The sequence below is a fragment of the Carassius auratus genome, chromosome 34, assembly GCF_003368295.1.
Source record: "Carassius auratus strain Wakin chromosome 34, ASM336829v1, whole genome shotgun sequence".
Lineage (NCBI taxonomy): Eukaryota > Metazoa > Chordata > Actinopteri > Cypriniformes > Cyprinidae > Carassius > Carassius auratus.
In genome coordinates this window covers 4,845,399-4,867,699 of record NC_039276.1, presented here as the reverse complement: position 1 = coordinate 4,867,699, position 22,301 = coordinate 4,845,399, and the positions used below count along the sequence as shown (strand labels likewise).

The window sequence follows — 22,301 nt, the reverse complement described above, 5'->3', positions numbered from 1 at the left end:
GCGCGCGGCCGCGAGCGTCGCACAACGATGACGTCAAACACGCTCCAAACCCAGCTGTGTTTACTTTCAGTTTGGCAAAGCATAAGCACAAACACTGATAAACACAACGGAGAAATGTTCATATCTCAGATTTTAATAACACTTCAACTTCAACTCCAGGCCAAGACGAGTAATGAATCATTGAGTGTAATTCTGGAGTATTATAACAGGGTTTGGGAGGAAGGGTTAATTATCTCCGTTAACAAACCGGGTACGGATCCAAGTAATCCTCTAAACGGTTCTCATGTGGCCCGTCACGAATTCAAATGCGGCCCGCCATATGCTGAATAAAAATAAATAAATAAACTTTCAGTTTTACAAATATATATTTTTTTACATTAATTAAAAAATAGGCTACTAATTAAATATAAACTATATCCTAATATTTTTGTGAAATTATTTTGTTTTTCATATATTATTTTCAGACGAGCAGACTAACATAACATTACGCATTTAACGAACACATACAAGCGCCCACTTTGGCAGAATTCAATTCAAATAGTCATCAACAGCCATTAAAGGTAAAATTGAGCATCAGAATGGACAAATTTGTTTTGAAGGAAGAAAAAAAGAAATGTGAAAAATGCCAGTGAATGAACACGTACAAACAAACTAGTCGCAGTATCAGTAGTGAAGGAGAGGGCTGGATTCATGGGCGTAGGTTTGGTCTCAGCTTTGGTGGGGACACCCCGGCGGCAGTTGTCAACATGCGCGCGCACACACATACACACACACACACACCACCCGCTCGCTGCTAGTGCAAGCTCAAAAGTAGTCCCGGCCCGCGCGTGTAGCCTGTCAGATACCCCGGCGCCAATCAAATTACAGCGTTTCTTGTACTGTCGTCGTCCTGGCCATTAGAATCGATCCAAATAGCAGTGCAAAGATACAAATAGCAGTTCAAAGGAGCTTGCTAAATATTGGTGGAGACAAATTAGTCATCTCAAAATATTGATAGGGACTAGTAGCGTCCCCCCCTAAACCTACGCCCATGACTGGATTTTCGGTTTGTCCCGCAACTCACTTGAAGAAGTTAAGGCAAATAACACTATACGCAAAACATCTCTGGAGAGAACCTCATATTATGAAGTGCGAAAGTGCTTTCCATATTTGGATCAGCATATGCTACATTTGTGAACGCACATTTTCTGCAGCGTCGCCCGTGCGCATCTTACAGACTGCATCTTAAAGCCTCTAATATTCTTTCTGCGTCCGCGAGTCCGCTATGGACCGCTAGGTAGGCGTGACGTAATAATCGTCATCGGAGAGTGTGTGCCGAGGCTCTGAGCAGACGAGCGCGCGGACAGGTGCGTGTGGTCAGGAGGCTTCGAAAGCACAATTGCACATGTACAGGCTGTGTGAAGAATCCGGGCCGGAGTGCTCATGCGGAAAGTATAACACAGGCTTTACAATCGCAACTTCTCTGTGCTGTTACTCCTTTCGAGCTAAATCTCACATAATTGGTCAGCTCCCGACAGCATCAGGTGTTTTATTTATGGGGAGTAGAATTATTTATTTGTTTCAATGAATGTAATAGATTAGATATCATAATATTTAGGCTATAATATTATAAATCAGATTGGTTCGTATTGGTGATGTAATATGCAAATTATATGCGTGCGGCCCGCGAGACTTGCACTGGACCATAGTGCGGCCAGGTGGAGAAAGGTTAAGAACCACTGCTCTAAACTATAGACCAATAACATTAACTTCACATTTATGTAAATTACAAATGATTACTGCCCGGATGATGTATAATATAGGACCGCTTTGATCAATAAAGAAACAATACTAGCAGTTACCTTCGATGTTGAGAAAGTTTATGATTTGTAATAGAAAGATGGTTCGCTAATTAAATTAGATCAAATAAGAATAGGTGGAATAATATAGAATTAGATTTTTTAATTGAAAGAAATATTAAAGTAAAGGTTGGAGATTATATTTCATATTGAGAATGCACTCTGGAAGGAAGTGCCATAAGTGCTTTGTTATAATTATAACAGTAGGGGACAATATAAATAAATCTTTGTTTGCAGATGATTTTTTACCACAACCAAACATGTATTTATTCACAGCATCGGTCAGTTCAGAGTGAATGTGTCTGGACAGAAGATGGAGCTCATGCAACATTAGGCTTAGGGTCAGTTTGATTGATTTACTGACCAGGAAACACTTGTGCTGTGTGTGATTGTTTATTCATGTTTAGTTATGTGTGCCAGATCACAGTATTCTCAACTGTTCAGATTTACCCTGAACCCAACAAATATCCCCAGTTAAAGGCAGGATCTCTGTTCAGTTAAATAGTGTCTGATCAAGTCAATGATATTGCTGTAGATGAAGTGACCCCAACTAAGCAAGCCAGAGGCGACAGCGGCAAGGAACCGAAACTCCATCGGTGACAGAATGGAGAAAAAACCTTGGGAGAAACCAGACTCAGTTGGGGTCAGTTCTCCTCTGACCAGACGAAACCAGTAGTTCAATTCCAGACTGCAGCAAAGTCAGATTGTGCAGAAGAATCATCTGTTTCCTGTGGTCTTGTCCTGGTGGTCTCTGAATGTCTCTTCATCAGAAGAATGCAGTGTCCAGAGCCGAGGACAGACACATGATAAAGTTTCCAGAGATCCTCTGTGTACACAAGCTTAGCTCCTTATTAGTCCTGTGTCCACCCTGACCGAGGGGCGTTAGGTGGACAGGCCGGTTTTGGCAGTCGTTGCTAAAGATCATCTGGTTTCTCTTTCTTACCCAGAAACTCTTACATTCGTTCATCCGTCGTGAGTGTGTGGAGACAGTCAGAAAACATTATTCAGCATTAGGGTTCAGAGCAGCAGGATCATCTACAAACTAGGAAATATTTTCATAAATTAAAAAGTTATGTTCTTGGCAGGTTTGAGCAGAGCTTGTCATATATTTGTGATCTGATTCAGAGACTCTGAGAATAAAATTAACTAGCTTTACATGCAACAAGAACAAATAAAGCATAGAGTTTACAATTCATTCATTTTGATCTGTATGTTCTTCAGTCCAGAACCCATTTCAGTAGCTCTGCGTCGACAGAACGGAGCGGATGTGGGTCGTTTGGTCCAGAAACACTGGGAATATGACTGAAATAAAAGCTATGTTCGAGCAGGGGGTTAGTGCTCACACGTGACCAGTTATCTGTGTTTTACAGCGCTTGTGTTTATCTGATTCTGTGCAACAATAACAGACATAAAGCAATTACACAAACTCACTTTAGCTGCTGTTTGCATCGATGAGCAGTTAGATGAGTAGAGATTTAACAGTCTGGATGTGTAGATCATAGTTTTACACCCAGATCCAGCCGCCCGTGATCTGAACCTGTGACTGGACCGATGAAGGAGATCTCTGTGAGGATAAACGCTGGGAATATCCTCATCACAACAATTAACAGACATTAATAGCCACAATTATTGTTTGGACGGAACAACCTTTTCCTTTTCCTGAACTTTTTTTGTTGCACTTAATTGTCAAAATAACATTTTCTGTACAGCAAATTTTCAAAACATCTTTTTTTGTGCTCAAAGACAGAAACTCACACAGGTTTGGAGCAACATGAGGAAGAGTAAATGCTGACAGAAAGATTTTCTCTCTGTGAAACACACTGAAGTATGTACTGTGACTGTGACTTGTGTAAACACACACAGCGCTCGAGGATCAGGACACACCCTCGTGTCGTAAAGCATCATGTGACTAATAGTTCCCGCTCAAATAGCGAGGCGAGGCTCAGATCACGGCAGTGTCTCGCACCGTCTCCGAGTTCATTTCTCAAACTCTAATCCTTAACGGACAGAGCTTCAACACGAGCGGAGGAAGAGACGAGGCTAAAGCACAGACGAACACCACCGAGCCCAGGTGAGACGCTCCGATCTTCATCATGAAGGATTCATGGCCTTTCTGTTTCAAGTCAAACGCTGTGATTCTGTGCTTTGTGGGTTTGATGATTAACAGTGCTGATAACGGAGCAGATAAGCAGAACTAAAGTCAATACGTCCACACAGAGAGACTGACATCATGGAGGAGAACAAGGAAGTGCAAAGAGACTGGAAAAAACTGGAGCCGAGTCTGGATGTGAAGATCTTCCTCACGGTGCTGTACTGCCTCATCCTCGTCCTGGGGATCCTGGGAAACAGCGTCACCATCCACGTGGCCCAGGTGCTCCAGCGGAAGGGATACCTGCAGAAGAGCGTGACGGATCACATGTTGAGTCTGGCCTGCTCTGATCTGCTGGTGCTGTTGATCGGGATGCCCGTGGAGCTCTACAGTGCCATCTGGTTCCCCTTCTCGTCCTCCTCCGGAGACGCCGCCTGCAGGATCTACAGCTTCCTGTTCGAGGCCTGCAGCTACGCCACCATCCTCAACGTGGCCTCGCTGAGCTTCGAGCGCTACCTGGCCATCTGTCACCCGTTCCGCTATAAAGCTCTGTCCGGCAGCCGCACCACGAAGCTGCTTCTGTCCGCGTGGATCTGCTCGGTGCTCGTGGCTCTGCCGCTGCTCGTGGCCACAGGGACCGAGGGGTACGTCCCCGAGGGCCGCCGGACACCGGTGCAGAACCTGACCTTCTGCACCAACCTGAGCCAGCACTGGGTCATGTACCGCACCAGCATCTTCACCGCGTTCACGCTCTATCTGCTCGTCCTGGGCGCCGTGGCCTTCATGTGCAGATCCATGATCGCTGTTCTCCGGGCCCCGATGGGACCCAACGAATCTGATGCCAACGGAGCTGGACCCAAACACGAGAACGCACGGCTGAAAGCGTCACGCAAACAGACCATCCTCTTCCTCGGTAAGACACCATTCATGATCTCATGTCCTTATCTCTCAGGTCTCGGCCTGAACACGACACGACACGATTCCTGTTCACCTTTACCCTGACCCAGCCTTACACAAATATCCACTGAACCCTCCTAAACATGTTCTCTCTCTCAGTCACGTGATCTCACACATGAACACTGAAGCTCACAGCCTCGTCCTCAGCCTCAAACAGCTCATTGTTAAACTAGGCTCTGAAAGAAAAACTAGGCTCTGAAAGAAAAACAGAGAGCATGACCACGTCACAATATGCATTACATACATGATCCACGATCCACATCTGTGCGGTCTGTGTAGAAACAGAACCACAGTGGAACGAGACAGAAGTACATCATAAAACCTCATTATTTTCAGTATGGTGTGAGTTTTAGGATCAAATATAACAATAATTAATGTATTAAGTGATTCTGTGTTATATAATTCAGATGTAATAAATCAGGTCAGTGATCCACTAACCAGTTAAACCAGTTAGCTGCAAAGTGTGCGTACAGGTGAAAACTCAAACTGGTTAGTCCCTATTCAAGAGTTGCATAAAATACTTTTCTGGGATAAAAAGGAAACCTTGTATAAAATGCAAACACGCTTAGATACTGTATGTGTCCTTGTGCATCCTGATGTTGACAGAGCTCCTCTGTGTGTGTGTGTGTGTGTGTGTGTTCTCATCAGTGCTGATCGTCTGCGCTCTGCTCGTGTGCTGGATGCCCAATCAGATCCGCAGGCTGATGACGGCGGCGGTGCCCAAGTCTGCGTGGACCGTGAGTTACCTGCGCAGCTACGTGAAGCTCAATCCGGTGGCCGACAGCTTCTTCTACCTGAGCTCGGTGCTGAACCCGCTGCTGTATAACCTGTCCTCGCGCCAGTTTCGCTCGGCGTTCCTGCAGACGCTCCTGTGCCGTCTGTCACTGCAGCACATCAACAGAAGGACGCTGGAGAGCAGCCTGGCCTCCAAGAGCTCCAGAAACACCACTCGACCCCTGCTGCGCCGGTCACTAGACCGCATACGGACGCTTACCAGCGACAGATCGACTCCTCCACCATCAGGAGAGAGACAAAACCCTCCGAACCCCACTGACAGACCACCACACACAGACCCGCTGACCTCTGACCCACAGGAGGACGAGATAAACCAACCTACTGCACTGCCTAACACTAACTGATGAACAAACCAGCTGGAGAAGACTATAGACCACCGTAGACCACTGTAGACCACTGTAGACCACGGCAGAGTATTTAAGTCCTACATATTAACTCAAGGGTCCTGCAGAAGGGAATCTGTGCTAAATCTGTTTGTGTCAACATCAATGACCGTTGGACATTTACTGTATTTTAATAAAGCACTATTTATAGAAACCCTGTGAAGAAAAAAAACTGAGCAAAAGATAAATCAAAATATGACAAGACAACAAGAATCACATTCAGAGCCAAATTGAGAGTTTGCAATGCAGGACATGAGGCTCATCAAAGTCTGAAATAAGAGCCCAATGAAACCAGAACAAGCTCAGTATTACAATACAGGCCACATTAAACCAGTTCTGTGCTCAGACTAGATGTTTTATTACCATCACCTATAACCTTCACTAGTGACTGTCCTGAGCTGTCACTCATGTCACAAAAACACACAAAAATATCGATAAGTGACACCATGATCAGCAGTGCAGCGATTGGCTGGCAGCAAGACAGCAACGTAATGACATCATGTAGTTAGAAAAAGACACCTGACGAAAAACTTTTTTTCCAGACAAATTTCTGGAATTTTATAAAGAAACAGCTAAGCGAACAAAACAACATAAATGTTATAATAAATAAATGAAATGTGGACTGTTTTTTTTTTTTTTTTTTTTTTTTTACATGATTCCCAATCATTTATATTCACAACTTGTAATGTTTGTACAGGCTTTACATTTTTATTTCAGTGTAGTAATTAATTTATATTTCAAATTAAATGTTATATTTGAACAGATCTGTTACATGACAGCATTAATTAAAGTCTCTTAATGTTAAGGGTCAAGATCATGTTATCTGCGGGTTCGCGAATCATTTGAGTCAGTTCGGGAATCGCAAATCATTTGAATCGGTTCGGGAGTTCGTAGCGGGTTCGCGAATCATTTGAGTCAGTTTGGGAGTTCGGAGCGGGTTCACAAATCATTTGAGTCAGTTTAGGGATCGTGAATCATTTGAATCAGTTCGGAAGTTCGTAGCGGGTTCGCGAATCATTTGAGTCAGTTCGGGAGTTCAAAACGGGTTCGCGAATCATTTGAGTCAGTTTAAGGATCGCGAATCATTTTAATCAGTTCAGGAGTTCGTAGCGGGTTCGCGAATCATTTGAGCCAGAGGATCCCAAATCATTTGAATCAATTCAGGAGTTCGTAGCGGGTTTGCGAATCATTTGAGTCAGTTCGGGAGTTCAAAACGGGTTCGCGAATCATTTGAGTCAGTTTAAGGATCGCAAATCATTTGATTCAGTTCGGGAGTTCGGAGCGGGTTCGCGAATCATTTGAGTCAGTTCGGGGTTCGCGAATCATAGCTGTATATGGATAGGCATTTTTAACTAATTTAGTAGCTAGTTTTAATTAAGTTTTTAGGTGTGATATGTGAACTCGTATTTTTTGTTTTAATGATGTGCCTTTTAACAGTATCAAGTATATTCAAAAACTAAACAAATCGTGCCTAAAAAGTGCAGCATATAGGCTAATGTAAAGTTACATGATGAAGTCATACTAGTGCGCATGTGCATTTTGAGTGCGTTCTTTCACTACATTAACCGGTTTATTCAAATGTATTTATGAATGCATCTAAATGATCACAAAATTCAAGATATGGGGGTTAGAAAATGTATATATGTATATCATTTTATGTAGTTAATCAATATCACATGAAAAGTGCCATTTCAGTTTTTTTCCAAAAATTCACATGATTAAAGTGTTATATTAAGTTACTACAAACAATAATTTAATTACAAATACAAAATGTTGCAGAATAATGTAATATATGAATGAATAATAGCCTAAAGAACTTTTGTGCCAAAAGGGTTCTTTCTTGTCATTATAGAAACGTTTTAGCATAAAAGGTTCTTTTGGAGTTGAGTAAAGAACCCTATGGTTCTATATATAAAGACTATAAAGAGTGTGTTGTCATAACGTTCACCTTGGAGATGGAAAATGTTTCTTTTGACACCCCAGGAGCCCAAATTCAGACCCAGAACCTTGAACACTTTCTATTGTATTTTTATTCTACTCAATCGATTTACTTTCTTTTTTATGTATATTTAAAAAAATAAAATAAAATAAAGCAGACACTAGTTTTCTATTTTTTTTCTATTCTAATTGTTTTACTTTGTGTGTGTTTGTGTAATACATATATATACCGTGATACGTGTACTGCGTTACGCTAACGTATCCCGTAATCACAGGTGACCACAGATCAAGATTCATGACAGAATAAATCTCTGGATGCTGATTTCTTATGTTCAGCATAAACTCCACATGACATGACAAGCAGAAACTAACCCTGCTGTCTTCAGATCAGAATATGATCTGATCAGTCTTTTATCTGTAGACATTAAGTTCATGTACTACACTCATAATTCACCACTGATTGACTTACTTTAGCATTAGTGATGTTACATTAATACTCCTACACCTAGTGGTTAAACTGATGGTTAAAGATGCAACCCATTGCAGATAACATTACAATAATGTTTTTATTTTAATATAACCTTTGTACATCAACACATCTTCATCAGGCTGATGATCTGGGCAGAAAATCTACTTCATCTGTTTCAATTATAATTCAATTCTAATAGTTAATTCATATTGTTACAGAAGATAGTAAGAAGATATGGTTATTATAATCTGGAGGAAAAACAGAAAAAAGCATGTAAATATGATGAATGCATCACTGATCTGAAGCAAACCCTGGCTTTTGTTGCATTCATATCTCAAGCTTCGTTTTCTTTGCCGTCCTCGCTGAAGAAAGCCGTCAGCTGCGCAACATCAGGAACGTATTTGATGTGCTCCACCTCTCCTCCGTAGTTGCTGGGCTTCTGGAAGTGTATCTCCAGATGATCCTGAAGATCTTCTTCATCCATCAGCGCCTGGATTCCCCCGAGCAGCACGGTGCGATGCGGTGTCCCCGAGTACGTCTACAACATCACAGCGAACACCATCAAACACACGTCCTTCTGCACCAAACAGATTGTGACACAGAGACACACCTGAAACTTCCTGAGCTGATACTCGTACAGAGGAAGAACATCGACCACCACATCGCTGCCGGTGTCCACACAAAACTTCCCTCTGTGAACCAGATTCTCTGCGACTGAACGAGGAAGCAGGAGAGCCACGATCAGACACGGAGCACACACACATTATGAGCGTGGAGCATGAACGGCGATGCAGACACACCTCCGGTGCTGAGGAAAGTGACGCGGCCCGAGCCCGTATCCCTGTGGTACTCCAGCTTCTCCACTTCCCCTCCGCCTCGACTCACTCTGGAGAACGACAGCTCCAGCCGGTCTCTCATTCGCTCCTCAGGTAAAGTGGGCGGGGCGTTACAGAACCTGATGCTCTTCTTCGACACCTGGATATGAACCTGAACGAACAGAAGTAACTATTAACAGCAGCTCACATCAACAGAAAACTCGTTATCCTGGACACAGTAAAGAAGAAAACTTCTACCTCAAACTTCACGGAGGGATCCAGAGATAAAGCGTACGGCTTCACATCCATCTTGGCTTTGTCACAGGCCACCGAGCACTTGGCCAGTCGGAGGATCTGCTCAGCCACTGAAAGACACAGAAACACAGTAAAACCAGACAAACACACACATCTTCAGAGGTGCCCTAGGTCCATACCCTTCTCCTCCTCGAAGGTGATGAGCGCCTGGCCTCCCTTCAGCAGGAACGAAGGTATTTGTGTGACGGTGAACACAGACTCCACCTGATCTTCAGCCTCGTCTCTCTCCTGCACACGAGCAAACTTCACCGCTTTCACTGGGATTCTGGCTTCAATCTGCATTTCAGAGATCATGAGGAGAGAGTTATTATATAGATATATACTATATAGAATCTTAAATTTAATGGACAGAACAGAACAAGAATGACAAATATGTAGTTCAAAAATTATATATAAAACTATAGATAAAACAACAGAAAATAACATATATTGCATGAATGTAAATATAAATAAAAACATATTGTCCTAACTAAATGAGATATGGACCTTAAATGTGTTTTGAGACATCACTATTCTAATTTATGCAATTTGCCTAAAAGGTAAACATATATTTTAGAATGTTTATAGAAAAATATTGCTAAGCCTTATTTTTTTTTTTTATTGCAGTAACGAGCATATCTTAGAGTTTCCTTCAGATCTATCTGTTACACACACAGTGCTGAGAGGAGCACGAGAGGTCAGAGGTCATCACCTGAACAGAGCTTATACTGTCATTGATAATGTTTGTTTGGGCGCTGCACGCTGCTTTTACAGAAGACCTTTTAAAATAACCAGTGTCACTTATGTTTGGTTGACTGCATTTTATTCTGATGATGAATGTCTGAGAACTAATGTTTGTGAGTGTGTGTGTGTGTGTGTGTGTGTGTGTGATCAGATGGGTTACATCATAGAAACAGATAAATAAGCGATACAATACATTAAGAGTGTCACAAAAATGAGCATAGTTGCACAGGTTGTTTTTTCTTTTCTTTTGTTAATTTGTTAATCATATTATAAATAAGTTTTAAATAAATTAACACATCCTCCATGTCCCTTATATGATTATTTGACTACTTGTAAACTTTGATCAGTGAGTGACTAGTGTGGTCTGGTAATGTATTGTAGAAGTCAATATAAGTGCACAGATTGTGATATTGTGATAGTCAAACACAGGTCAACCTTGAACTTGCGTCGCAGAGAGTCAGTTTCGTCTCTCTTGAGCTGAAGCTTCTTCTGAAGATCATGAAGCTCTCTCTTCAGATCCAGCTGGACTCGATCCAGACTCTTCCTCTCCTCCTGAAACAAAGGATGAACACAGTCCTGAACATCTGATTATCTCTCAGTGGTTAGTCTGACTCTGATCAGGACATCCACCTGCACTTCTAGAAGATCTCCATTAAAGCGCTCAGCATCTCTGTCTTCTGACTCCATGAAGCTCTGAAGCTCTGCCTCGGCTCTTTTCTTCTCCGTCTCTGCTTCAGCTTTCTCCAGCAGCAGTCTGGATCTCTCATTGTCTGCAGACTCGATGAGATCCTGTGTGAACATCTCTCATGATTAATGTGGTTCTAGGAGACGGATTGAAGAGTCTGTAGTGTTTGTGGTGTTTAACCTTGTATTTCTTCAGCTCCGCTTCAGCTTCACTCATCCTGCCCTCATCCGGGTTCACCAGCTGCTCGTTCACAACACGATTCAAGTTACGTTTTTCACCAAAACATGATCAAATGTAAAACAGATTGCACAAGGAGATCTCAAAAGTGTGTGCAGTTGTCGATATAAACACGTACCTCGCCGTTGACCTGTTTCTCAGCAGACATGATTCTCCCGAGATCGAAAGTATCTGAAGTAAATGTGAACTTGAGGTAAAATCCGAATCAAGCCTCCAAACACTTCGAGTGACGGACGCACAGATATTTTCACCTATTTCCCTCTTAACTTCCTGAATCTGCCCGAACTGAACTGAACTTGTATTGATCAGAAGTCACATGAACAGTCCTGAAGCAAAAGTGAAAGCTCGGAGAGGAGACGAGTCCGTCACCAGCAAGCGATATATTAATATGAGCCTATATTAATATTATATGATTAATATGTCTCTCTACGGGGGTCGATAAGGTGACAGTCTCTCATGACACAGTTCTGTCGGTTCGACTCTGAAACATGGAAGAGAAGAGTCTGGTTCTCGAGGGACTTCCGGCTGATTTCGACCGTGTCCGATCCAAACTCGAGCTTTATTTCAGAAACAAGAGAAGATCTGGAGGAGAGATCGTGCACATCCGAGAACATCTCGAGGACAAACGAAAAGCGCTTCTGCTTTATATGAGGGACGATGGTGAGATATAAAGCAACACTGACACACAACATTTAATAAATGACCTGATTCAAACAGTTTTACAGGAAATCCCTCTGTTCTCCAGATCTGAAGAAGGTGCTCGACAAAACTGTCCATAAAGTTAATCTGAAACCTCATGGATCAGTGGAACTGACCGTGAAACTCCCAGAAGACCCTGTGGTCAAGAAGCCCAAACCAGCAGTGCTGCCCAAACCCCCCCGGTCACCGGCCGCTCCTGACCCACAGGTCACTCCTGACCATTAGATTACACTACACCTTTCCTGATTCTGCTCTCTGTAGAAAGAACCAGTTGCATGAACAGATAAACTATGTTAAAACTGTCTAAAGAACTAGTTAACCAAGTGGTAATCAATCTAATGAACAATTAGAAGATCTTTAAAGACTAATCTTGTTTATGCACCCAGCACAAAAAATATGAACTTTATAGAAATATTAGTGATTTAATGTCTTGTTTACTTCCTCCTCATGGCACAAAGGTCTCTCCCGAGAGGAAGCCTGCTCCAGCAATTACACATCATAAAGGTGGGACTGTAATGCTTTTACTCCTAGTGTTTAAAATAAATGACTGATTATCCATGTGTATATATTTGTTCATTACACAGAAGATGAGGAGGCTTCTGAGCTCCCGGATCTCCTCATTAGCACCTCTGGATCGGTGGAGAAGGAGACCCTTCAGATGTATTTTGAGCAGTTCACAGAACAGTTTGAGCTAGCGAAGCACGGGAATAACAGCTGGATCCTGACGCTCTGCTGTCAGTCAGGTATTAGCCCCGAGAGATTGTTTTCTACTTACATCACGATGTGACGTGAAAGAAACTGGTTTTACATTTCTATTTCTGTGCATCACTTCCACATGACTCAGGCCAAAGAAACTATCATTAGAAACTAGCACTCAAACCACGATTAAATCATCCAACTTTAATCCATCTGTGAGATCAGATATAGCAGAATTAACAGTGTTGCCCTTTTCTCAGATCTAGAGGAGATTTTGGGCCAGAAAGAGCATGAGTTTGGTATAAGTTTAGCGGTGTATAGAGGAGGAGGTGTGGGAGAGCAGCTGGACCCGCGGCGCTTCATCTTGACCGGCTTCGATGGAGACACAGACTGCAGGATGATCTCACTCTTCATCGGCAGCTGTAGCAGGACAACAGAGCACACCTGGGAGACGCTCGACGAGGACAGGATAGTGGTCTCCTTCAGACACGATATCGGTGCGTTTCTGTCTTCTCATCGCTCTCTGCCCGAGAACAGCCTCTGTTTCTGAGACCCCTGCTTTCACACGGCTTATAGTTCTCTGTCTTCTGAGTCTGCTGCTTCTGTGCACCTTTATATTTTCTGTTCTTTATCGATCTATATAGACTAATCAAATCCTCTATATATGTGAGAATGAATGCTACAAGAACCTGATCAGACTGCTGTGGTCAACACACTGAGGAAGACGCACACACTCATCAATCATTTCCTTCCTGTTTCATCATCAGATGTGAGGTCATTTTTAAGGAAGTGCACCTCGAAGCAGCTGCAGGGTCGAGACATCGGAGTGACCCGTGTGGAGCGGACGGACTCGGTCCTGGTCCAGGGAGACTTGGAGAAGCTCTCTGAAGATGTTCTCACACTTTACTTCAGTAACACGAAGAGGAGCAGAGGAGGAGACGTCCAGTCCTGCATCTGGATCAACAGAAGAGAGAGTGCGGTCATCACCTTCGCAAACTGTGACGGTGGGATTATATGCAAAGATGACATATTCATTTAGATCTAAAAAGCAGTCATGTGAATATTGTATAAGTGTTAATAAAATAAAATGGGCTAAAATATAAAGAACGAACCTAATGTTGAGAATGCACCTGTCGTTCCTGTTGTGATAGATGCACATGCAGTGGTGGAACAAACACACAATGTTTGCGGCACAGAAGTTCACGCTTCACTCTTCTACTCAAGTTTACAAAAGGCTCTAACTGGAGAAAAACCAGCCCTAACTGATCAAATATCCACAAAAGTGAAGGTTCCTGTCAGTGAAGAGCTGCTCCGTTTCTTTGAAACCAGCGAGCGATGCAGAAAACTGCTGGAGAGTGACGCCAAACGCTTTCATGCCAAAGTGCTCATTGACCGCTTCACCGCAGAACATGAACTGATTCTGGAGATGGACGTCAAGAAAGAGTCGCTGGCTGCGCTGCAGATCGCTCCCATGTGGAAGTCCACGACACTGAGGGAAATCCAGTCCTTTCTGAGCAGATATGACACCGCAGAGCTGACGGCGGAGAAGGACGTCTGGACCAGATCTGAGAACATCTGTAACGGTCTCGTCACGCTTAACACTGCGCTCTTCTACAGCCAGATCAACTCTAAAGCTGTGATTACTGGAGAGAAAGAGGAGGTGAAGGTCCTGTCAGACAAGATCAGGACAGTCCTGGAGAACACTGCTGCTGCGGTGGAAGCAGAAAGAAACAGCACCCAGGTGGACATCCAGCTAGACTGCAGAGAGACGTGTGATCTCATAAAAGAGTGAGTGGAGTCCAGGTTAGGACAGGTGAGTTTCTCACACGATGAGAAGCAGCACATCATCTCTCTCAGAGGTCTGAAGGATCAGGTAGATCCAGTGGAGATGATCATCAAGCAAACGCAGAAGAACATCATCACACACCAGCTCAAGCTTTCCTCACATCTCACTCACTTTCTCAAGTCTCTGGATCTTAAAAAGTTCGAGCAAGACTATTTTCTCCCAAGCCACATTGCAGCTAGACTTTTAAAGCGACAGGATTTTTTTGTGATCTTAGTTGAGAAAGAAAACCAGAAGAGAGCTGAAGACAGAATAAGTGAGATTCTCCAAGAGCAGGTTCTACAGCTTTCTCCCAATCAGACCGGTGAAACCTGGACACACTTTCTCAGGAATCTTCAAGATGAAATAGAATTGCTCCAGAAAGCTCACGATATCAGGATCACTAAATCAAATAATGAGGTTGTAATATGTGGGTTTTCCAGTGTGGTGGCAGATGTTACAGGAAAAGTGAAGACATATCTAGACAACAAGGAACCAACGACGGAGAACGTCGCTCTGAAATCTGTGCGAGAGGCTGAATTTGTGGAGTCCTGTCTGAATCTGTGTGAGCTCCCAGACCTGAAGCGCTTCGGCGTGACGGTACTCGCTCACAGAACATCAGACGCCCCGTGTCTGAGAGTCACAGCACCTAAAGACAAGCTCAGAGACGCTGTGTGTGTCGTACAGCAGCAGATCTCATCCATCCTTCTGCAGAGCCATACATACTGCAAAGCAGGAGAAGCAAAGGTCCTGGAGAAACTTGAAGCCAGTGTGAAGACCAAAGCTAAGGAGATGCAGTGCAGTCTGTATTTATCACAAGAGCATCTGGTCAAATCTGTTCCTCCGAAGAACTTCACACACAAAATAGATAACTTCATGACCCTGAACATCACAGAGGGAGACCTGCACCATTACACCGCCGACGCTTTGACCTGTCCGATGAATACCAGTCTAGCGTTCAATAACCCTGTGGCTCAGTGCTTTGTCCAGTTCGGAGGAGACATGATTAGGGAGGTGTGTAGAGCTCAGCAGAAGCACCAGCCTGGAGACGTGGTGCTCAGTGATGCTGGGAAGCTCAGCGCCGGGACACTCATCTACGCCGTGTTTCCTCAGAAAGGACAGAGGCTGGACTCTCACTATCTTCAGTCAGCCGTGTATAACAGCCTCCTGAAAGCTGAAGGGGAAGGATGCGCCTCGATTGCACTCCCAGCTGTTGGGTGTGGAAGCTTCGGGTTCTCCGTCAAAGAGAGTTGTGTGGCGCTCCGAGCCGCTGTTCTTCAGTTCTATCAGATCTCTCCTAAAAACATCAGACACATCAGTGTAGTGGATTCAGACCAGAGGACCGTTGAGGAGTACAACGCTCTGATCCAGGAACTAGTATGATCCCTCCTATGCAAATGTTATTAAAAGTGTTTAGCATGTTTTATCATTGCTTTATTTTCTAACAGGGATTTCCTGACACATCAACAACAGTTCCTCTTCAGTCCTTGAAGCTTAAACACAGATCAGACACGAGAGGTACTGTATATACCTGCGGTTGTGATTCACTACTGCTGGACATCATGTGTCCTAAACCGCATCTGAAGACAGCTTCTGTACTTCTCTGTTCACATGAATCAGTGCTGATCAATGGTGTGCCCATATGCCTGAAACAGGGCGACATCACCACAGAGACGGTGGATGTCATTGTGAATTCATCCAATAAAAGTTTAGATCTTGACACCGGTAAGAGTTTCTTCATCAATACTTTAATGTTTCATGCTAAAGGTACCTGAAAGATCTGGGTTATTATATTTACTGTAACTTCTCTACAGGTGTCTCTGGCGCCATCTTCAAGGCTGCTGGACAATCTGTTGCTGACGAATGTAAAAAGCAAGGTATCTCCGACTCTTTCTGTCAATGCTTGTCTTCTGAAGGGAGTGTGGAGTGATCTGATGCACATCTGCTTGTGTAGCTCCGCTGAAGGCCGGCGCAGCAGTGCTGACGGGTCCTGGAGCGCTTCAGTGTAAGTACATCGCTCAGATGGTTGGGCCGGAGAGCACCGCAGACATCACATCATCTCTAGAAAAGGTTCTGAACCTCTGCGAAGACAAAACAGCCACAACTCTGGCCATTCCTGCCATTGGAACAGGCATGACAGCAAACAGATTGTCATTAAAACATTCTCTCGAAGCCCTGTGGGAAAATATATAACCCTGAGTGACAATCTTGTTCTCTGCAGGACGAGGTGGGTTTCCTCCGAAGGAATCGATCAAAGCCATCCTCTCAGCAATCGAGAAACATCTGAAGCAGCCGAACTCATCCTGCCTCCGGAGCATCTCTATAGTGGCTTTCGAACAGAAGACCTTCGATGACTTTCGTGACCATTTTAAAGTGTGGAATAAGGTTAATACTGATGGGATAACTAAATAATATTGTCCAGATTTCTTTTTTTTATTGCTTTAATTTTCTAACATTTGTTTTTCCTCAGCCTGCATTCGGCAAGATGCCTGAAAATCAAGGTTTTGACAACTCTGCATTTCCTCAAATAAATATGCTCTAGATTTTTAAAATACAGAATAAAGCTATTTTCATGTAATAGTTGTGATATTTCCAGGAGTGAATATCTTTCTCATGTCCTGTAGTCAAAATTGGAAGTGTCAGAATCGAGGTGAAGAAAGGTGACATCACTAATGAAACGGTCCGAGGGATCGTAAACACCACCAACAGGGACATGAGTCTGAGAGGAGGTGTGTTGAGACTTAATATAACTCAAAACACACAATCCAGACACTTTTATATCAGCACATGAATTAGCAGTGCACTGCACATGTCTCCTTGAGCAAACACACGCAGTAATGTCATCAGCTCAGTAGTAGAGCGCTCAGAAGTGTGTTTGTTCTTCAGGAGTGTCTGGTGCCATATTTAAAGCAGCTGGAGCATCTGTGGAGCAGGAGTGCCAAAAGCACGGTGAGAAGGTCACATGCCAAATAATTCAACCTTTTTAATAATCAACTGCCTGAGCAGGAGCAATCTGTTTATCCACACCTGTGACTGGGCCATAGAAATAAATGTTTTTCCTTAAATCCCCCTCTGAAGGAGCTCTGCAGAATGACATCGCGGCCGTGACCAGCGGCGGAAACCTGCTCTGTGACTTCATCCTTCACATGGTCGGCCCACACTCGGCGGAGGAGGCGAGATCCCGCGTGAAGAACGTTCTGGAGCGCTGTGAGGAGAAGCAGATCACCACGGTCTCCTTCCCTGCCGTGGGCACCGGTACGGACGATGGTCTCCACCGTGGCGTGTGCTGGTCATGCTGTGTCTCACTCGTGTGATGCTCTGTTAAAGGTGGAGGAGGCGTTCAGGGGACGGACGCGATCGCTGCAATGCTGCAGGGCTTTGAAGATCATCTGTCTCTAAACATCTCGACTGTGATCAAGCTCATCTATATTGTGATCGACCAGGACAACGTCCTACAAGAGTTTCAGAACGGTCTCAAAACATGGATTACGAATACACAGGTAGAGCTGCCACGTGCTGAACCGTAACCCACTGGATCGGTCTATTATTATTGATAGTTTTGTGATTTATTCAGTATCGAATGTAAATGCTTTTGCACTTTGACATCAACACACTTAGGAGAGTGAAGATGATGAAGATGATGATGATGATGATGATGATGATGATGATGGAGATGATGAGAGGGAGGATTACAGCTCAACAGAAGAAAGCTCCTCATCTGAACAAGAAGCGGATGCCAGCGGTAATGCAGTGTTTGATCACCTGTTAAAGATAGATAGAGGTGTTATAAGTGTACCAAATTTGCTTAAAATGTTTACATTTGACCAGTGGAGGTGATGATGGGCTCGATTAAAGTCAAGGTGTTCAGTGGAGACATCACTAAAGAGACTGTGGAGGCTATAGTTAACAGCACAACCACGAGCCTAGATCTGAACACGGGTGAGTTTGTTTCTGATGTCGCTCCGAATCTGATGAACGCTTACTTTCCAGACATACAACACATGAAACAGGGATTTAGTGTATGTCCTTATGTGCAGGTGTATCAGGAGCCATTCTCAAAGCATCAGGACAAACGGTGGTGAACGAGTGCAAATCAAAAGGTACACTCTTCCGCTTCAGTCAATGGTCATGAATATCCTGGTCCTGGAGACCAATGTCCTGCAGAGTTTAGCTCCAACTAGTCACGTAATACCCGGAAGTTTCTAGTAATCCTGAAGACCTTGGATGACCGAGGTTCAGCTGGATTTAATCAGGGTTACAGAAATATTCTGCAGGACACTGATCCTCCAGAGCAGGATTAAACACTCCTGTCCTAATAATAATCCTCATTCTCTCCTGATTAAAGCGCCTCAGCCTGCCGACGGCCTGATCCTGACCAAAGCTGGAAATCTTTCAGATATCAAACACATCATCCATATGGTTGGGCAGACCAATGAGAAAGGCATCAGCAGCTCCATGTACAAGGTCCTGAGGATGTGTGAAGAAAATAAGATTCAGTCGGTTTCATTCCCAGCTCTTGGAACAGGTGAGTCCGTCCATTCAGAAATACAGATGAGCAAAGCCAAGCAAAGATATCTGGATGATCCTAAACTGCTGAATGTTCTTCAGGAGCAGGAAACTTAGCTGCTGCCGGAGCTGCCAATGCAATGACAGAAGCTCTGACCAACTTTATGAAGGACTCACCAAAACACCTGAAGCGCGTCCACATCGTGATCTTCCAAGCGAAGCTGCTGCCAGACTTTCAGCAAGCGGTCAAGAAGTGCAAGAAGATTTCTCCAAATGCTTCTGGTATGTTTCAGTGCATGAACACACAGTGTGAAGAAAGAGCTGGAACTAATCTGGTTAATTTACCTTGTGTTTCCTGAACAGCGCGTCTGGTCAAACCCCTCCAGAAACCGGTGATCCCTGTGCCGACACCGAGACCAGCTGTTTGTCTAGCCAAAGAAACCGCCGCTGTATTGTTCCCGGTTATGGCTGTAGATGTTTACGGGACGTCCCCTACAAACCTCGGCAAGGTCAAGAAGCTCCTGGATGAGCTGGTCAAGGAGGAGTGCATTAGTAAAGACGTCCAGTCGAGCCACATCACAGATCTTCCTGAGACGGACAAGAAGGCCATTGTGGCCCTCAGCCGAGCCAATCAAGTCAGCATTCTGGTGACCAGCTGGGATACGTTAACGGTATCAGGGAAGAGAGACGATGTCTTAGATGCAGTGCTGAAGATAAATGGCTTCCTCCAGGCAGTGCGAGACCGAGAGATGCGTGAAGGTGAGGTGAAGCGTCTGCGGGAGACGCTGTGTTGGGAAGTGGCCAGAGGAGATCGCTGGGAGTCGCTGGAGCCCGGCATCAGCTACGACATTGAGCTGGCCTTCCACCGCAAGCAGAAGAGCTTCCAGTACCAGGAGAAGAGCGAGACCTACACCGTGGACTTCAACAAGATGGAGGTCACAAACAGCAAGCTGGAGTCCTGCAGGATCAAGAGGACTCTGATGGGAGACTCTGATACGGGTACGAGCGGCACTGACCACAGTCTACCAGAACAACCGATGCAAACACTTTCACCAGAATCTGAAGCATCAGAGTGTGAAGTACAACATGTGTCCCAAAGATAGCTAAGATAAAACAAAAAAACACAATATACAGGTCAAACTTCTGCTAAACTGACCTTGTAAACTCTGAAGAGTCCAGGGCTTGTCTTTGCTGTTAAACACTATAGTGTTCCTCATCTGACTAGCACATGATTTCCAGATGTATGTTTTAAACACCAGTGCGGCATCTGTGGGAATCGTCTGAAGATATATTTTGGTTATGAGTTCTGTACTAGACTAAGACTTGTCATGGCACTTGTATACTGTTGTTATTCTTTGTTAATCTGGGGTGCATTTCCCAAAACCATAGTTGCTAAACTGTTAGCAGCTTAGTTGGTTGGCAATGGGAAACTGCATTGCAACCAACAAAGTTACTATGGTTTTGGGAAACGCTCCCCTGATTGTTTCTATTGTTCTCATTTGTAAGTCGCTTTGGATGAAAGCATCTGCTAAATGATTAAATGTAAATTTAAATATATATATGATAGCAGAAACTGTTCTTTCTGTAACTTTCCTTGTTTGATTCTCAGCAATCATTCATCCTCCTACAACATGGACCAAAATGGATGGACGAGATTTAGAAATAATCACATTACAGTCAGATTCAGCAGAGTACAAGAACATAGAAACAGCCTTCCTGACATCCAGCAATCATCCTGATGTGAAGCCCGTCCAGGTTCAACAGGTAAAGTGTCTCCTGACATCAGACATCACTACACAAGCATCAGTAACACGACTTATCTCACAGAATGCACAAACTGATCAAAAACAGTCTACATTGTGAAGAAGTCGCTTTGGATAAAAGCATCTGCCAAATGCATTAAAAGCAGAATATTCAATGAGAAAACTGGGAACTTGATTTTCTCCATAATGCCAGCTAAAGAAGAATGTCGTTTCTGAGTTTTACGTTTTGGGAAAACATGCACTGGTGAATTGCTGATGTGTTAATAAATTAAGAGTTGATTTAGATTTAAGGCCTGTCTTTATTAACATCTGAAGTGGTTTCTCAGATCGACAGGATTCAGAGTCAGTCGCAGTGGCAGAGATACTGTGTGCTGAAACAGGCCGTGGATAAGAAATACCCCAAACAGACAAACGAGCGCCAGCTTTATCACGGAACGACCAAAGAGATTTGCCAGAAAATCAACAAGAACGGCTTCAACCGCAGCTTCTGTGGGAGAAACGGTACGTCACATTTGACCTGTAACTGTTTCTTGCAGCTTCACGATACTGACCTTGACGTGTTGTGTTGTGAAGCGGTGGTTCATGGTGAAGGCACCTACTTCGCTAGAGAGGCCTGGTACTCCTGCCACGACCAGTACTCCAACCCAGACGACCAACAGCTGAAGTACATCTACCGAGCGCGAGTGGTGACGGGCTCGCTGTGTAAGAGCAGAGGTGGGATGAAGGAGCCGGATCCGATCAACCCTGCTGACCCACGGGCCGGACTGCACGACTGCGCCGTGGATGACCTAAAGAACCCGTTCATCTTCGTGGTGTTCTGTGACGCGGGAGCGTATCCAGAGTACCTCATCACCTTCAAATCCACATAGTCCTCCAGCAAACCCTACAAGTGCACATCTACCCTGACTGCTGACAGAGATTATGGGAGAGAGTTTTACACACATAACATTCTTCAGTAGGGTTGTCAATCAAAAAATCACTTAATTAATAACATGATTATTGCATAGATTAATATCAGCCAAGGAAAACTCCCAAAAAAGGAGAAATTCAAAGACATCAAAGGGATTGTTTTCCCCAAAATTAAACTTGTCTGCATTTACTCACCCTTGTGTAGTTACACAACAGTTGCTTGTCTCCACTGACTTCTATAGTGATTTGTTTTAAGCATCTGTTTAGTTATCAACGGTCTTCAAGATCTCTTCTCTTGTGTTTGACAGAAGAAAGAAACTCACACAGGTTTGGATCAATAGGAGGAAGAGTAAATGATGACAGAATTTTCATTTTTGGGTCAACTCTCTCTTTAATGTGACACATAAACAGACAACACACCTCTTTAGAAATGAATATAATCATGATTGACCACCAGCCAATCAGTGACCTCTGATCCTCTCATCCGTCTGCTGGAAGCCTTTTACATGCCACATGCTTTTTTTAAATGTGTTTCCCGTTACTAAAAGGGAAACAAATGATAACTCTCATGTTTTTACTGCATTATATTTGTTAATCATTCATTAGACAGCCCTACCGGAGAAAGAGCTGCACTTCATTCTGCCGTGTTTTAAACTTTTGAT

General features: G+C 43.8%; 3 protein-coding genes across 3 annotated transcripts; 2 read left to right on the top strand and 1 right to left on the bottom strand.

Moving 5' to 3' along the window:
• The first annotated feature begins 3,605 nt into the window (after positions 1-3,605).
• On the top strand, positions 3,606-7,007 carry gpr39 (G protein-coupled receptor 39). Its single transcript, XM_026217576.1, has 2 exons — positions 3,606-4,840; positions 5,533-7,007. The coding sequence occupies exons 1-2, from the start codon at positions 4,069-4,071 to the stop codon at positions 6,021-6,023; spliced, it is 1,263 nt and encodes a 420-aa protein (XP_026073361.1). The 5' UTR covers positions 3,606-4,068; the 3' UTR covers positions 6,024-7,007.
• A 1,540-nt stretch (positions 7,008-8,547) lies between these two features.
• Positions 8,548-11,520, bottom strand: nmi (N-myc (and STAT) interactor). The gene is made up of 9 exons (XM_026217574.1): positions 11,363-11,520; positions 11,188-11,247; positions 10,953-11,111; positions 10,758-10,874; positions 9,719-9,875; positions 9,543-9,649; positions 9,270-9,456; positions 9,080-9,183; positions 8,548-9,007 (listed from the first exon to the last, which is right to left on the bottom strand). The coding sequence occupies exons 1-9, from the start codon at positions 11,390-11,392 to the stop codon at positions 8,804-8,806; spliced, it is 1,125 nt and encodes a 374-aa protein (XP_026073359.1). The 5' UTR covers positions 11,393-11,520; the 3' UTR covers positions 8,548-8,803.
• A 181-nt stretch (positions 11,521-11,701) lies between these two features.
• Positions 11,702-22,195, top strand: LOC113052994 (poly [ADP-ribose] polymerase 14). Its single transcript, XM_074559839.1, is given in 26 exon segments — positions 11,702-11,904; positions 11,990-12,150; positions 12,402-12,447; positions 12,528-12,686; positions 12,900-13,136; positions 13,407-13,643; positions 13,791-15,838; positions 15,910-15,979; positions 16,082-16,186; positions 16,276-16,338; positions 16,416-16,592; positions 16,683-16,846; positions 16,932-16,962; positions 17,086-17,190; positions 17,348-17,410; positions 17,540-17,716; positions 17,789-17,961; positions 18,080-18,203; positions 18,290-18,400; positions 18,499-18,561; positions 18,807-18,986; positions 19,070-19,249; positions 19,331-19,966; positions 20,577-20,731; positions 21,057-21,231; positions 21,304-22,195. Coding segments are annotated over 26 exon segments (6,108 nt in total). The 5' UTR covers positions 11,702-11,732; the 3' UTR covers positions 21,600-22,195.
• The last annotated feature ends 106 nt before the right edge of the window (positions 22,196-22,301 follow it).

What these genes read in the sequence shown, in the direction of transcription:
- gpr39 (XM_026217576.1), top strand. Translation starts at nt 4,069, where the DNA reads ATGGAGGAGAACAAGGAAGTGCAAAGAGACTGGAAAAAACTGGAGCCG. An exon ending in ACAGACCATCCTCTTCCTCG is followed by an intron (nt 4,841 to 5,532) that starts GTAAGACACCAT and finishes TGTTCTCATCAG; the next exon opens with TGCTGATCGTCTGCGCTCTG.
- nmi (XM_026217574.1), bottom strand. Translation starts at nt 11,392, where the DNA reads ATGTCTGCTGAGAAACAGGTCAACGGCGAG. An exon ending in GAGATCTTCTAGAAGTGCAG is followed by an intron (nt 10,875 to 10,952) that starts GTGGATGTCCTG and finishes CCTTTGTTTCAG; the next exon opens with GAGGAGAGGAAGAGTCTGGA. An exon ending in CACCTTCGAGGAGGAGAAGG is followed by an intron (nt 9,650 to 9,718) that starts GTATGGACCTAG and finishes TGTGTCTTTCAG; the next exon opens with TGGCTGAGCAGATCCTCCGA.